The 17,638-nt window shown below is 35.9% G+C and overlaps 1 protein-coding gene across 1 annotated transcript in view; it reads left to right on the forward strand.

Moving 5' to 3' along the window:
• ACTR3 (actin related protein 3) overlaps positions 1-17,638 on the forward strand; it is a 66,839-nt gene that overhangs the window by 44,059 nt on the left and 5,142 nt on the right. Inside the window, exons 7-10 of the mRNA XM_077779635.1 lie at positions 4,068-4,211; positions 6,126-6,299; positions 16,254-16,346; positions 16,767-16,892. Coding sequence (XP_077635761.1) covers positions 4,068-4,211; positions 6,126-6,299; positions 16,254-16,346; positions 16,767-16,892 — 537 coding nt within the window. The remainder of the gene's footprint in view (positions 1-4,067; positions 4,212-6,125; positions 6,300-16,253; positions 16,347-16,766; positions 16,893-17,638) is intronic.

Raw genomic sequence — 17,638 nt, forward strand, 5'->3', positions numbered from 1 at the left:
CATCCAAGTTGTAGCACGTATAGTACTTCCTTTATTATTATTGCTAAATAATATTTCATTACATGGCTATGCCATGCAATATTTCACTGTGTGGCTATCCCACATTTTATTTTGCCATTGGGGATATTTTAATATCTTGGAAATTGTTATGTGTCCAGCATTTCATTTTTTTATAGTTCAGTTGTCATCACAATTTTCTTTCTTAGTGGTGCATCAACCTTCTTAAGATTTTCATTTCAGATTCTCATTTGAACCTCAAAATCTGTAATGTAGGTTATATTATCTGTTAGGACCTCAGTTTACCTATTAAAATTGAAAATAAATGAATTGCCTGAGATCACCAAATAGTAGATCATGGAGCTAGTAGTTGAATTTGTTCTGGCTGACCCAAGTCCGAACATCTGTACAATTAATCAGTGATATCAGTATCTTGATAATTAACATTCAAATAGGTAATTTTCAAATAGAAGTTATGAACATGAGTAAGAGTGAATTTTTGTAAGGATATTAAGAATTGGATGTTTCTGTTTTTGTACTCTTCCTCCTTTTCTTTCTTTTGAATTATTGGAGTATTTTTTTATATTCTGTTTTCTTTACTGACTTTTTAGCTATGTTCTACTTATTTGTTACTGTCATTTGCTTGTTTTTTGTTGTTGTGGTTCCTCTTGAGATCATAATAAACATCTTTAATTTATAATTGAAGTACAGATAATGTTCTAATGTTTCATAAGTAGGTACTGTACTTGTACTTCCCTTTGGAACTATAATTGTCACTCATTTTACTTCTACATGTTAAAAACTTACACTGTGTTATGACTTTGTTTCATTGTAGATAATATATTAGTTTTGTTAGGGCTGCTGTAACAAGGTACGGCTAGGAAGTAGCAGAGCTGGTATTCAGTCCCATATCTGTTACGCTCCAAAGGCACACCAAAGTCCTCCCAAGGACAGGAGAGGTTTTTTAGCTGCAACAGAAACCATTGGGTGGTGTTAGGAGAACATTGAGATTGTGAGTATTTGTGCAGGCACAGGGAAGGGTGCTTCTGTACCACAGACTGAATGCCTCAAACAGTAGAAAGTTAATTTTTTCACAGATGGAGGTAATAAAGTCTCACATCAAGTTGTTGGCAGAGTTCATTTCTTCTGAGGCTTCTCGCTGTGTCTTCTATCATAATGGCCTAATTTTCTCCATTTATCTGTACATGGTCTTCCCTCTGTCTCTGTGTCCTAATCTCTTAAGAACGTAAGAATATTAGATTAGGGCCAACTCTTACCATCTCATTTTAACATAATTACCTCTTTACAGTCCCTGTCTCCAAATACAATCACATTGTGAGGTATTAGATGTTAGCACTTCAACACAAGAATTTTGGGAGAGGTGGGACATGTCAGCCCATAACAAATCATCATTTCTAAAAAGATAGGTTTCTTTTTATATTTATGCACTTACCATTTCCAGTGTTTGTTTCCTTTGTGAAGGTGCAGATTTCTGTCTAGTCTAATTTTCCACCAGAATGATAGCAATGGCCTTTAGCTTTTCTTTTTTTTTAAATGTTTTTATTTATTTCTGAGAAAGAGAAACACCGTGAACAGGGGAGGGTCAGAGAGAGAGGGAGACACAGAATCCGAAACAGGCTCCAGGCTCTGAGCTAGTCGTCAGCACAGAGCCCGACACAGGGCTCGAACCCACAACCTGTGAGATCATGACCTGAGCCGAGGTTGGATGCCTAACTGACTGACCCACCCAGGCTCAGTCTTTAGCTTTTCTTAAAGTGCCGGTCTTCTGACTATGAACTCTTCCAACTTATGTACATCCTTTGAAAAAACATTTTGTCTTCATTTCTGAAAGATATTACTTAGTATAAAATTTGAGGTTGATAGGTTTTTACTTTCAGTAATTTAAAGATGTAGTTCTACTGTCTTTTGGCTTATGTTGTTTCTGAAAATAAGTCTGGTGTTATTCCTAAGCTCGTTTCTCTGTAATGTTTATTTGTCTGTCTGCCTTCAAGATTTTCTCAAAATATATTCCTGGTCTACTAGTTTTTAGCAGTTTGTGATGTACCTTAATGTATTTTATTTTAATTTTTTCTATTTCTTCTCCTTGAGATTTTTTGAGAGAGAGGGCAAGAGAGCTTAAAGGGCAGAGAGAGAGAGTCCCAGGCAGGCTCAGTGCCGTGGGCACAGAGACTGATGTGGGGCTTGAACTCATGAGTTAAATGGTTCATTCTTGTTCTCATGTTGACTTCTTTTTATTATTAGAACAATTAATTTATCTAATCACACTTAGCATATATATTTTTAAATGTTCTTCTTTTTTTGTTTAATGTTTATTTATTTTTGAGAGAGAGAGAGAGAAAGAGAGAGGAAGAGAGAAAGTAACTGAAGCAGGCTCCAGGCTCTGAGCTGTTAGCAAAGAGCCTGACGTGCTCATGCTCATTAACCGTGAGATCATGACTTGAACTAAAGTTGTATGCTCAACCGACTAAGCCCCTAGAATAGTTTTTATTTCAAATACTTTATTTTTCTCCATAGAAGTTCTCTTTGGGTCTTTTTTTATCTTCCCTTTCTGACTCATGTTTCCATTGATCTTGTTCACGTGGAATATATAGTAGTTGTTTCAGTGTCTTTGACTATCAATGATATTTTCTTTGATATTTCTATTGCTTTCTCTTTTGATTTTTCTTCCAGTCATGGGGTGTATTTTCCTGTTTCCTTGCTTGATAATAATTTTTCATTAGGTACTATATATTCACATTGTTGTGTCCTGGCTTTTAAAAATATTTTTAGATTTTTTTCGTGGAACACAGTTAAGTTCCTAGGAATCATTTTGAACCTTTTAGGATCTCCTTTTAAGTGTTATTGACCAAATCTAGAATAGTCTTTGGTCTGGCTCTACACTATCCCCAACCTTGAAGAAGTACCCTTCTAAGGACTCTACTCAATGCCCTGTGTTTGAGATCCTTAAACTGTGATTAATGGGAAGGTCGACTATTCCCAGCTACGCATAAACTTTGGGGATTATTTTTTCCCCTCCTTTCTAGAGGTTCTTATTCTGGTCTTGATGGTTTCCTAATATGAATGTTTAGTAGTCAGCTAACATGTTACCTTTCACATCTCCAGAGTTCTGTCAGTGCAGCGTCTTCCACTTTCGTAGTTAGACTTGCAAACTGTAGCCATTGTGACCTCCCTGAAATCGAAATTCTGTATCCTCAACTTAATGAGAATCCCTGGCTGTGCTTGGGCTCTCCCTCCTGTTATTGCTGCCTGGGAACTCTTTGAGGCGGTGAGATTGGATGTGCATAGCACTCATCTTGTTTGTTTTCTCTTGTCATGGGGAACACTGCCCTACTCTGCCTGTTGTTCACTGTGTGAAAACCTTTATTTCATACAATTTATCCTGTTTTTTCTTTAAGGTAAGAGGATAAATCCAATCACTTAATACTCTGTCATGGCCAGATGAGGACATCCCTAATATTCTTTGTTAATGAAATATAATTTTGCTACATTAATTTTTGTACCTCTGAAAATATCAGAAAATTTGGATTCATCGTATAGAATTTAATTTTTTGGCATTATGATGATGCATAGAATGCCTCAGACTTGTGAAACTGGTACCTACTTCAGTAGGAAAAAAGATAGTTTGTAGACTACAAATTTCCTAAACTGTTGTCTAAACTGTTTACTGAAATTATAAAGGGTTTTTAAATAATTTAAAAGAATTTTAAATTATAAATTTCTATCTGGTCTAATATCAAAACATTTAATACTTCTGAAATTCCTTGTTTGTGCTGTTCAGTCATTTCAGTCTTGCTTATAAAACTGTTAGCAGTAAAAGAATAGATCTGAGTTGCTGGCCTTTCTTGTTCATAATATCTGTATAGTACTGCAAATTATGTAATATATAGTATTGTGAGGATTACACTTGAGGAGTAAAGACTAGAAGAATTCTGTGATAAAACAATACTTGAGAATATAACTACACTAACTTGAGAAATTAGTCTTTAATGGTTATTTATGTTAACCTTGAAACCAATGAAAGTAAATTTGACACTTTTTTTTTCATCTAGGCTGAAGGGTATGTGATTGGCAGCTGTATTAAGCACATTCCAATTGCAGGACGAGATATAACATATTTTATTCAGCAGTTGCTGAGAGACCGAGAAGTAGGAATCCCTCCAGAACAATCCTTGGAAACTGCTAAGGCAGTAAAGGTACAAAGTAATGATTAGAAATTAAAATCAAATTTACAGTGTTAACATGAGAAACTGTTAGGTAAAGAACAGTACTTTAAAAACCTTTTGTAAGTCATTATTCTTAATTATGTGTATGTTTTCTCTGTATTTCTTGTAAAGAACTTGTGAGGAATTATCAGCCTTATGCCTGTTGTCTCCACATTTCACATTTGAGTCAAGAACATTTATATACATTTCTCTGATTATTCCCCATTGTAAAAATAATTAGTTCCCTTCAGAGTTCTCATGTCTCAATTTCTTCACTGAATTCTTTATTTTAATTTTCACAGTTTTCTGTTGCAAAGTTGTTGTTTTTTTTTATGTAATTGTTTCATTTGTGTATAGAATACAGGTGATGTTTGGCTCCAGTGATATGGCAAATAGAAGAATGTGAAGGCTATTTAAGGTGTTTTAATAATTTACATGTTATATAAGTCTATCAGTGCTTTATATAAACCACCAAAATATTTAGCCTTGCTTTTTAAATTTCTCATTTGCCAGTGTACCTAAACAAATTTCCGTGGGTTTTTCCTGTATTTTCAGTATGTGAAGCAAAACTGCCCCAGTGGAAGTAACTATTTATTTGCCTATCTTTGCATGATTATAGGGTTTCTTTCACTCGTCAAAGCTTAGGAATGAAAATGAATTTACTATTTCCTAGTAGTAAAGGAGTTCCTGAAAGGCTAACAAAACTCACCTCAATGGTAGTATCAAAATGAAATATGTAAAAAATTAGTAAGAACATTACTGCTCTAACATCTTTGGGAAGTCTTTGGAATTTAAAGAAATGACAAGAGCACTAAGGATTTAAATCTAGAGAATACTGATGCTCAGTCTGAATTTCTTTTAAAACTTATTATTTTCATGTAATTCCTACTTCCAAGTTTGGAGAAACAAGACCTATGGTAACATAATCAAAGTGTCCTTTGTTTTCCAGTACTTTTTCCTTTTATGTCTTTTGATCATTAGTAATCTTTTTAGCTGTCGTGGACTAGAATTCTGGATGTGCAAAAATATGTGAAATGGGTGTGTGTGTTTTTTGAGAGAGAGAGAGAGAGAGAGAAGCAGAGAGACAGAAGGAGACAGAGACTCCCAAGCAGGTTCCGTGTTGTCAGCACAGAGCCTGACGTGGGGCTCAGGCTCAGGATCTATGAGATCATGACCTGAGCTAAAATCAAGAGTGGAATACTTAACTGACTGAGCCACCCAGGCACCCCTGTGTGTTTTTCTTAAAAAGGAAAAAACAAAAATGAGATATGGATTCAGGAGCCCTGAGTTGCAAATGGAATGTTAGAACCATAACATTTTTGAATTGCATTTTTGCTAAAAACTTTTACCTAGAACATATAATCAGATATGCAACAATTTAGCATTGCAGGTGATATAGTAGAAAAGAATAATTTATATTTTCAGTCGTTTTCCTTTTGCTCATTTGCTTAGACCACATTCAGTTTTGTTCCAGATAGGTATTAAGGATTAAGTATCTATATTAATTGGTGTGGTTATTTCAACTATTATTTACTTTCTGGTTCTTATGTATTTTATGCTTTCTTCTCTCTAGAATGCAAACTTCGTTAATTACTGAAATAGTGTAAAATGTTGAATGAAATTAATGAATGTTTTCATGAAATAACATTGAGGTAGTAGAGATTGTCTCTTTAGTTGGTCAAATCTTGTTCAGTTTATATATTAAGCCAGGAATTATATGTAGGAGATGAGATGAGCTTTTTACTTGTACAAGGCATAATACTGTAACGTAAAATTTTCTTCAGCTTAATTTCTTTATTTTCTGAAGGTATTTGTTCATTTGATTCTTATTTACTGAAAATATGCCAGCTTATTTTACTGTTAACTAAAATGAGGAAATAATTACTCAGTTCTTTGTTTTTCTAGGAGCGCTATAGTTATGTCTGCCCAGATTTAGTAAAAGAATTTAACAAGTATGACACAGATGGATCAAAGTGGATTAAGCAATATACTGGAATCAATGCTATCTCAAAGAAAGAATTTTCTATTGATGTTGGTTATGAGAGATTCTTGGGACCTGAAATCTTTTTTCACCCAGAGGTAAGTTTCTTGTTTGTTTGTTTTTGTTAGATGGAATTGTTTCAAAATATTTGGCAGAAATTATCAGTCAACTATAGGATATTCAGGAAAGTTAATCTCAGGAACTTTCTTTTGTATACTAAAATGCTATAGGGAATTAATCATTTTCAAGAGGAAAAATCACCCATGTTGAAAGAGGCTAAGCAAGTAACTGTTTTTCACACATTTAGAAAACTGAAACTTGCCTTTTTAATATTTGTGGTTTATGTGGGGTCATGCAAAGAGGGGAGCTATTAAAATTTATGGCCTTTTAAATAAAATATTTTGGGATACGTTCTAGAAGTACCCCTGTCTAATGACCATTAGACAAAGAACCTTTAGTTAATTATTGTAACAGAATATTATTAGCAAAATAGTTTTCTATCTCTATGAAATATTAGTAACATACAAGTATTCTTAATATATATTTTAATAATGAAAAATTCTTCTAGTAACTGAGTATGAGAAACTTAAAAAAAATTTTTTTAATGTTTATTTTTGAGAGAGAGAGACAGAGCATGAGCAGGAGGAGGGTAGAGAGACAGAGGAAGACTCAGAATCTGAAGCAGGTTCTAGGCTCTGAGCTGTCATGTCAGCACAGAGCCCGTTGTGGGGCTTGAACTCATGAACCGTGAGATCATTACCTGAGCTGAAGTGGGATGCTTAACTAACTGAGCCACCCAGACGCCTCTGTAAGAAATTTATTGATAGAATTCCATTAAATGCTTTTTGTGCTTACTGTACATTAAAAACCGTTTTCTTAAAAAATTGTTTATTCTCTTAGCAAATGAATATAAATTTCATGGTCTCAGTGTAAGTATTAAAAGATGAAAAATTATTTTATCTTTTACTGAGCTCAGAATAAGGAGATGAATAAACAGATAAATTTATCTTAATAAATGCATGGATCTGGATAGGGCATAGGAGCAAAGAACATCTAAGTCTGCTTGGGAGAACTATGGAAACTTCTTAGAGGAGGTAGCAGTTGACCTGAGACTTCGAGGATGAATATGTATTTGTCAGGCAGATATGTTAGGGGAATATTTTTCTGGCAGAGGAGATAGACTGGATAGAAGTCTGGGAGAAGAGAGCTAGATAGTAGAAGTATAAAGGAAGGGAGTGTTAGGAGATGGGTCCAGAAAGGTATTCATGAGAGACTAATAGGTACAAAAAGGAGTTTATTGGATTTTGGAATTGTACAGAAGTCTTCAGTGCAAATGACACAAATATATGAACGGTAATAGAAAGGTTACTCTGGCTGCACTGGGTTAGATGAACAGAGGTGTGAATTGTGTTGGAAACAGGTGAGTTTATTGGAGTTTCCCAGATGGAGGAGGAACTGGTAAGAACTCATTTGCAAGAATAAGGCTGAGGTTAGTTTTGTCTTTAAGAGGGGTTACTCCAGTGGTAAAGGTAAAGAGTTATGCATGGGTACAGGAAAATGTGGAGCTGGGAAGGGTAGGTAGAGGAGCAGGTAGGTAGCTGAGGAAGTTCATGGTCACAGAGCATAATTTTATTTTTCATGAAGGGGAATCAAGCTTCTGTGTTGGAAGAAGGGAATGGACATACAGTTAAGGGCTGGGAGAGAACAGTAACTTGTATAATCATTAGTGAGGAGAATTGAGAGGGTGACTCAATTCATAGTATTGGGGGCACTACAGAAGCTAGAAACTCAGAACTTTGAGTCATACAACAGTGTTTTCCATCCCAGGCAGTTGTGGGAAAGGAACAAAGGGTTTTGACAAGGTATGGGTCAAAGCTTTGCAGGGTGTAAGAGCCTGGATCTGAAAAGGCCTGAATAACGTAGGGGTAATGAGGGATGTGGACAGGGATTGGAGATTGTGATGAATTGCAGATAGCTGTAAATTGGGAGCAAAAGGGGAGAGCTCCTGAAGGATAAGGCATTATGGTCAGTAGTATGTGGGTGTTTTAAGGTTTTAGACGGCACATTTTCCAGTTTTTAAAATAAAAATTAACAAAAGGATATATGCATATAGTTTTAAAAGTTCGGTAACACTGACAGGCTTACAGCAAACACAGTAGCTCCTCATCCCCCGCCCTTCCTCTCTCACCCTTTGTGTGCTCTGCAGAGCATCCCAGAGCTCTTACGGAGCCCTTGCTCTTGGTAATTACCTCTAGATTTTCAAATACTTATCTGACTGTTGTTAGACATATCAGTGTGAATAATTTATCTACTAACTTCCTTTTAGGTTGGTTGATATTTTTCTTAGACCCTCTTCCTTCAGCCTGTTTGTTATGTTCTAGTTATTGGCTTAATCAGTAGTTTTACAGTATTTATGGTATTCTTCCTGTTAACATTTTTTGCTTTTCAGGTACTATTGTAATTGATTATTTTTTTCTTTTAAAATTGAGCTTTTCCTTAATTTTTGCCTCATTTCTTCATTTGTGTTATTTTCTGTTTGTTCATTTTTTCGTTTATTCATTGAAGTTGTAATTAACTGTCTGGTTATATAAGATCTGGAAGGGATCCTGGAGGAAGGGGTCTCAGTCTTTCTATATAGAGAATGTTAATATTTTTAAAACCTTTTTTTACCTTTCCTTGTGTGATTTCTTATACCTTAAATTTGGGGGCCTTCTGAAGGTTCTACAGGATGAAGTAGTTAGCTTCTTACCAATATGCCCCTCTGGAAGCACTTAGCAAAAAAATTTTTTTTAATATTTATTTAATTTTATTTTTGAGAGAGAAAGACAGAGCATGAGAGGGGGAGGAGAAGAGAGAGAGAGGGAGACACAGAATCTGAAGCAGATTCCAAGCTCTGAGCTGTCCGTCAGCACAGAGCCCGATGTAGGACTCGAACCCATGAACAATGAGATCATGACCTGAGCTGAAGTCAGATGCTTAACCAACTAAGCCACCCAGGCACCCCCATTTTTTTTGTTTTGTTTTGTTTTGTTTTGGTTAAAAAAATTTTTTCATATTTATTTATTTTGGAGAGACAAAGCATGAGAGGGAAAGGGGGCAGAGAGAGAGGGAGACAAAGAATCCGAAGCATGGAAACACTTAGGATGTAACATTCCTTTTTTGTCTTCCAAACAGGATTGAAATACTCTATACATTTTTACTTACCTCCTCTTTTCATCCTTGGGCATTTATCTTTCCTGGTAATTTCTTTCTTTTATTTTAGTAGTGATTCAAGAAGATGGAGAGAAAGGTAACCATGTAGCTGGAAGTCAGGTCAGATTTTCCTCTGGGGCCATGTATATATGAGTTGCTGAAGTAGTAATGGATTAAGGATCACTTGGGTTAAGGAACATCAACTGAAGTTGAAATACTGGAGAGAAAAACTAAACCTGCAAGTTGAGGACAGGAATTACCATGGGATAGATAATGGCATAGGAGATAAGAGATATCTTAGATTTTAAAGGAGGAAGTATTTGAGCGGAATGCTCTTTATAGACCTCTTCAGCTAATGTCTTGACGGTCTGAAAAACCTTGAGACATTAGATATGTAAATCAACTCTGATGTTTTGATTGTGTCATGCTGCTTAGGAAAGGGATAGTTGTCTGGATGTCAGTTTCTAATATTTCATATATAATTTTTCAATTTATATAATTTTTTTCATTAATTTAGGAAATATTTATTGTTTGATATACCAAGTTTTAAAACTTTGTACCATCTTTTTTTGAGAGACAGAGACAGAGCACGAGTAGGGGTGGGGCAGAGAGAGAAGGACACACAGGATCTGAAGCAGGCTCCAGGCTCTGAGCAAGCATTCAGCACAGAGCCCAACGCACGATCATGACCTGAGCTGACATCATACACTCAACTGACTGAGCCACCCAGGCGCCCCACAACTTTGTACCATCTTTTACTCTCCATAGCATTTTTTTCTTTGAAAATAATTTCTTCTGTGAGAAATCTGTGTTTTTCTTCTTTTTCAGAGTTGTTTTGTAAGGATCATTTATGTATATATGCACATTGTTTCAAAGCCCTACTTACTTAAATTCTGACAAAACCTTGGAGTGCCCTCTATGCTCCCCCGTATACGCCTCTCCCTATTTTTTTTCCCTACGAGGTGAGCACTTCAACCTTTTCTACTTGTTTCTTTTGGTGCTTGCTGCCGAATTGCTTTGGTTACTTCACAACTTCAAATTTTTTCAGTTTTAGGCATTTTCCACCGATTTCCAGCTATGGTAGATGAGGACTGTCTTCCCTCCCCTTCTTTTGTTCCCAGAACAAACAGTACCTTTTCATACCTTTTTGTCATAATATATACATTATAATTTGAGTTAAGTAAAAATTCAGTGCTTACATTTTTGTCAGTACAAATTTCAGTCAGATCTGAGTCATGCAGTTTATCATGAGATATTTTCCTGTCCTATTTTATATTTTGTTTTACATGGAAAATAGTAAGTTGTTTGCTTAGTTTTAAAAAAAGGATCCTTAATTCACCTCTGAACTCTATCCACTGGTTTTATAACTGCCTTCTCAGGGTATTCAGATGAAGAGGTTTTTATCATCAATTTAGTTTTCCAGAGCCTCTTTCCATCCCAGTCTGAAACTGTTTCCTTTTGTACCTGCTATAGAGTTGTCCTGTTCTGTCACCATCATTGTGGGGATTCCTGTTGCCTCTCACTTAAGTTTAACTTCTCCCTTCTGTCTCATATCTTTTTTGTCTTTATTTTGGTGGCGATCGTTTGCCAGTGGGGTTCCTGATGAAAAGGATACTTGAGGGCTGAAAATTTCAAGACCTTGCATGTCTGAAAATGTATTCATTTTATCTTCACACCTGTCTGATAATTTGAGTATAGAATCCTGGATTGTAAATCATTTTTCTTCCGCATTCTGAAGCCTTTGCTTAGTTGCTTCCCATTATTATTTGAAGTCAAAAACTGTTCTGATTTTAAACCTTGTGTAGGACCTGCTTATTTTCTTTCCAGATACTTGTAGATTGTCCTTTGTCCCCTGGCATTCTGATGTGCTCTCTGTTTTCTAGTTGCACTTTATCTTTTTGTTTATTCTCTAGGTGTTTTTCAGTTTTACCTTCTGAAACTTCTATTGAATTTATTTCTGGTAACATATGTAATTTTCAAGGGCTTCCCCTACTTCTGCTTTTGAATATTCCTTTTTTTATGCTGCTCTCTTCTTATTTCATGGATGTATATCTTCTGGCTCTCTGAGGATATTAATCTAGGGCTTTTGAAGTTTTCTTCTTTCTGCATTCCCTCTTTCCTCCAGATTACCTTTCTCTTTGTTTTGATTCCTGTGTTTTTCATGCTAGAGATTTTTGGAGAGTCACTCCGTTTAAGTAGGGGACACTAAAAACCTTATTGGAAATCGGAGCTTTCTGGGTAGGGCCTGTTGGTCTGTCTTTGGAGAAAGCCCTAGTGTGTTCTATTAGATCACATCAGGTAATCTGATTCCAAGAAGATTGCTACCTGGAGGTTAAAGGTTGGCAGCCAGATGGGCAAGAGGATCAGCATTTGTTTGTCAGCAGTAGGCTGCATACCTTCACTTAAAGCCCCCATTTTTCATTCCTTTTAGCTTGTGTAAGAGTTCCAGGGCTAATCAGTTCTCTTTGGAAAATAGATAAGCCAGCTTGCTCCTTGGATGAGGAGGAGGTGTTTGATAGGCTTTTTTGTTTGGTATCTAGGACTCTAATTGTTCTTCACAGACATTTTCAACCAGTGTTCCTCCCTGCCCTTCCTCTACCTCCATTTCAGTGCTGACAGGTACAGCCAGTTGGGGTGGGGTGAGGGGGGTAGGGATGAGGGCTGGTGATACAAAACAGCCTTATTCTTGGCTTTCCCTACTGATGACTTACTCAGTGTTTCGGAGGGAGTGCCTGGTCTTGTCCATCTGCTTTCCAGATTCCAGTTTGCCAAATTTTGTTGCCGTTTCTTCTTGTTCTCTTCTCTCCATACATTTGGGATTATGCCTTATTAATAAATTTTCTTTATTGGTGCTTTTAGTATAGAGAACAAGATGAGATGTGTGTACAGTTCATCATATTTTTGCAGAATAGACATCCCTCCCCCACTTTGTTTTGTATCATATGAACTGTGTCACTTCCCAAGTGAATTGTAAGATTCTGTCTTGGGTAGTTCTAGATTTTTCTGTGCCAGAGTTGTTCTTGTCATTTGAATAATTCACTCTGGTTTTTGTTTTGGCTAGACAAAACTATAGGTATCTGAACTTGAACACTGATGTTAGATTGTATGAAAGAGTAAGGGTGTTTATTTTTTGAATTGCTAAATTCTTCACAAACATTTGAACTGTTTTTAGAAGGAACGGGCTTGGCACTTTGGTACTTTTTTTTTTAATGGAAATTTAATTTTTTTCAAAGCTATTTGAACTGCTTTGTTTACTTTGAGTGTATTCTCTGTAAATTTTTCAGAAGAGAGAAAAGATACTCTTCTCTTGATAGCCACTTGTAGCCACATGATCAGAGAACAGTTAGAGGCAGGACTAATCCTTTTGCTGAAAGTGAAAGCAGAGGCCTAAAAATAGGCTTAGTAGGGACCCTAGGTTGAGCCTATTAGTATTAAAGTATTAAATAAACTGTAACAATTTATTGAATTCTTAACTCTTTTCCTTCATTGATTTACCAAGTATTCATTGCTTGCTGCTTCACTACGTATTATTCTTCACATTCTCACCTGAATTCTATATAGCACAATAGTCCCCAAGCTTTTTATAAAGATCTGTTCAAATCAGACTTCATTTCTTTCTAAATCAGAATATCGGTGGGTGGATCCAGGGTATGTGAATATTTAAAGGTTGTATAAATTCTATCTTTTGTATGTTCCTGATTAAAAATTGCTAGGAGAGAAGGTATAGCACAGGAATGAATGACCCTATCCCTGCCTTTTTTTAATGCTTTTGTTATAGCAGTTGAACTGTCTTAAAGGTTTGGGAAAGAATTATGGGAAGGTTAATCCCTCGAGTGTGTGCCTCTGTGTGTGTGTGTGTGTGTGTGTGTGTATGTATTGTTTAGGTAATTACTAACGAGTATGGCTAACAAAAGACACTGTAGATAATTTGTAAATTCTATATTAATAAGTTGATGAGATACTATAGACTATATTTTCTATCAAATTGTTAATGTTCTCTGTCCACATTTTGGGGATTAAGTCTCATTACAGGTTCTCAGTTTGAAGTATCATTATGGGATCATAAAAGCATGTTTGGAGAATTGAAGTTTCCTTAGAGATTTTATAGTCTAATAAAACCTAGAGAGACAGTTATACAGGTCACATGATGAAATTTTCAGGATTCCAGTTCTGTTACTCATTCTAGTTAATTGTGAACTGAGCCATGCCCTGCCCATAAACTAAGATTGTCTGTAAATGGCATACACAGCCAGCTGAGTGGGGTTATATTCTCCCATTTCCCCACAGGATGCAATATGGACTACCTCTAACAGATGGAACAAATAGTCTGTATTTTGGACTTTCAAGCATCAGTATGAGTCCCATTTCTAGACTCACTTTTAGGTATTCATTATCACTAGGGATTCTATATTCCTGTTAGGGCATGCTTCAAAAAGATAGATGTTGCCTGCCGTTTGGTTTCTTACTATGATAGTAGAAGTCAGTAGAATCTTTGCTAGTGATATTTTACTTTATCTAAATTAAAATATTTTGTGTCATTATGCTTCATCACTTACATAACATTAAATCTCTTTTCATTATATGCCCAGACTCTAAATAACTTAAAACTAATTTTTAAAACCGGAAAAAATTAACACATTGTTAAAAGTTATCTGTCAGTCAAGTTTTAGAATTGGTTTAATGAACAAAGGAATATTGTCTCTCCCATTAGACAACCTAATGTGAAAAATGAGAGGCCAAGAAATGTGGTTGGCAACTCATTTTCTAGACAGTACTTTAAATTTTATTCATTTTAATGAAATATTCTTGTTTATTTTGACAGATTAGGTTAACTTTTGATCTTTTATTTTTAGCTAGGAAAAACCCCATCTAGCATTCCCTTTCCAATTTAAAGATTAATATATGGCCACTTACATACATTTTTGAAAAGTTTTAGTAAAATGAGATCTTTGTTTCAAAATAAAAGTTGAATTCTGAGATTCAAATAGCATACAAAAACTATTTTATGGGTGCTGAGGTGGCTCAGTTGGTTGAGTGTCTGTCTGTTGATTTTGGCTTAGGTAATGATCCTAAGGTCATAAGATTGAGGCGCGCATCTAGCTCAGCATTGAGCATAGAGACTGCTTAAGATTCATTATCTCTCTCCCTCTCCCGCTCCCTCTCCCTACCTCTCCCCCGTTCCCTCTCCTCCCTCCACTCCTCTCCCCTGCTCTCTCTCTCAAATTAAAATAAAGTTAAAAGAAAAACTGTTACATTTTGTAGTTCCTCGGATCCTCTGTGGAAGTCTAGAAATACATACAGCCTAATTTTGGAGGGCCACAGGCATGCATATAAACATAAATGATGGGGAAGAAAAGAAACCTTCCCTAATATTATTTCTCCTTGTATAAAGCCTGTTGTATACAAAGATTAAGTTTTAAAAAATTTATTAATTTTAATCCCCTTATGTTTCCATAATGATTTAAATTGTCAAACTACTTTCTATCTTGAACCTACCTAACCAGTAAAAAAAGTGTTGCATAATACATTTACCTTCCATTCCAAATAAATATATACTAATATTAATATATTTATCATACTGAGATCCTATTTTAAGAAATAAAGTATTCCTTTCCTCAGACCTTTTTGTTTCTCTGTTTGGTTTCCATCCTTTCTTTTTCTCTTGAGGGTGGTTGTCATAAATTTAGTGTATATCCAGTTCATGTTTTTTTAAACAATGCATATATTCACAAAAACATACATTAAAATTTTTTTAATGTTTATTTATTTTTGAGAGAGAGAGAGAGCATGAGCAGGGCCAGAGAGAGGGGTAGAGAGAGAATCCCAAGCAAGCTTCGTGCTCTCAACCCAGAGCCCGATGTGGGGCTCAAACTCACAAACTGTGAGATGATGACCTGAGCCGAAGCTGGTCACTCAACCAACTGAACCACTCGGGCACCCCCAAAACATATATTTTTAAAAGATTTATATATATGTAATCATTCAAAATTTTTTGAAGTTTTTTAAAAAATGAGTTTTGCTTTTGAGTATCAGCTATTTGGAAATAGTTTGAATGTGGTATATCATGATGTAAATACACAGTTTATTCTCATTATTCATAGTAGATGCTCTATAAAGTTGCTGTGAACACCAGATTAGCGAATACTAAAACTATTGTTCATAGCAGAAATGCAGGGTTAGATCCTGTGAGCTTTAGGTTTCATTTTTTGTCAACTGAACCTATAAACTTGTTTTATTTGTGTTTCTGTTTAAAGACACATGAGTATGTATCGTCGATCATTAGCATTGAACCCATGGCCAACATACCCGTAACTCGTGCTTGAATGAAGCTTATCCAACCTTATATTTTCTGCATATCATACATTACAGCCATCTCAAGCTTAGAAACGGCAGATAGCGCTTTGGCACTGCTGTGGTTGGACACCCTTTTAAACAGCAAAATCACCCACAAGAATACGGAACTGTGGCGCTACCTATGTCGTGAAAACGACACTTACTTAATAGTACAAAAGATGAAATGAGAAGAGCATTTCCTTGTTTGCCCTCAACTATAAGTGTGTTGATCAATTCAGATTTTTGCACCTCTGCTTATATGCCTGCCCACAGATTTTTATCAGCTCATAGTGTATGTGTGGCTTTACATTTTTTGCTGTCTTGATGGTTGTGAAATGGTACATATCATCACTATTACAATTTGCCTTCTGAAATCTTGGATTTCAGTGTCTAATTATGAATTAGAGACCAGAATTTATGGTTTGTAAAAATACTTTTGTTTTTGAACTGAAAACATACTTAACTTTTTATTGTGATATTTAAGTCTGTAGTGATCTAATCATTGTATATCCACCTTTACTTTTCAGTTTGCTAATCCAGACTTTACTCAACCTATCTCAGAAGTTGTAGATGAAGTAATTCAAAATTGCCCTATTGATGTCAGACGTCCTCTCTACAAGGTCAGTATTTACAGCAAGATTGTTGTTCAATGTCATACTCTTAAAAACTTAATTTTTGGTCTGTTCTTGAATATTAAATTTAAAACTCTTTTCAAAAGGCTCTGATAGGATTTTAGAATTGTTTCTTAAGGGGGCGCCTGGGTGGCTCAGTCAGTTAAGCGTCCAACTTCTGCGCAGGGCATGATCTCATGGTTCGTGGGTTCGAGCCCCGCGTCGGGCTCTATGCTGGCAGCCAGCTCAGAGCCTGGAGGCTGTGTCAGAGTCTGTGTCTCCCTCTATCTCTCTGACCCTCCCCTGCTCACGCTGTCTCTCTCTCTCTCTCTCTCTCTCAAAAATTAAAAAAAAAAAAATGTTTCTATGTCTTTAAAAATATTTTCTTCCTAAATAAAAGTCAATACTTATTTTTCTCCACCAATATAGAATATTGTTCTCTCTGGAGGTTCAACCATGTTCAGGGACTTTGGACGTCGCTTGCAAAGAGATTTGAAAAGAACCGTAGATGCCAGGCTGAAACTAAGTGAGGAATTGAGTGGTGGCAGATTGAAGGTTGGTTTTCTCGGTTATTGGTGGGAGGGTTGAGGCTTCCTTGATTCTTGTAATGGTGATGGGAAATGTCTGTCAGCTTTTGCTTTAACTTAGGGAAGTAAGAGGCCTCTATCAGGCATTCTAATGGAAAGTGGCTAATATTATTGATTCATGTCTCTGATATTCTTGGTCATTTGATTCCTCTAGGATATTATCTGCATTTCTGGAAAATATTCTTAGTCTGTGTGAGTGACATTTTTTCATACCTCTCTGACAGATAATGTATATAGAGCAGATTCCTTGCATACTCCAAGGATAATATTCCTTAGGGATCCACGCAACTTTAAATACTCCTGTGGTAGTACAGTAGGGCTGAGATGAGAGAGAAGCTGATGTTGTGGGGTCAAGCCCTCTTATACAGACTGACACCCTACCTCTCCCAGCCCCCCATAGCAGCTCATAGTGTAAATTCAAATTGGTGGTTCAGCAGAATAAAACTTTTCTTTTACATGTCCTGGATTTTGGGTTCACAGTCAAATCAAAATTAATTTTAAGTTCTCCTCTGTCTACTTTCTGTATTTGTGAGACAGATTTTCAGTAAATGTTACATTTCATCCTTATTCGGTATAGACGATTGAAGCAAAACATTGATTTAGAGGATATGTGCTAAATAAAAATACAGGTTTTTCAACAAAGTAAAAATTTAACATTTTTAGGCTTCTTGTACATTTCAGAATAAATGAGGGTTCTCCCCCCCACCCCCCCCA

The sequence above is a fragment of the Crocuta crocuta genome, unplaced genomic scaffold (genome assembly GCF_008692635.1).
Source record: "Crocuta crocuta isolate KB4526 unplaced genomic scaffold, BGI_CrCroc_1.0 scaffold18, whole genome shotgun sequence".
Taxonomy (NCBI): Eukaryota; Metazoa; Chordata; class Mammalia; order Carnivora; family Hyaenidae; genus Crocuta; species Crocuta crocuta.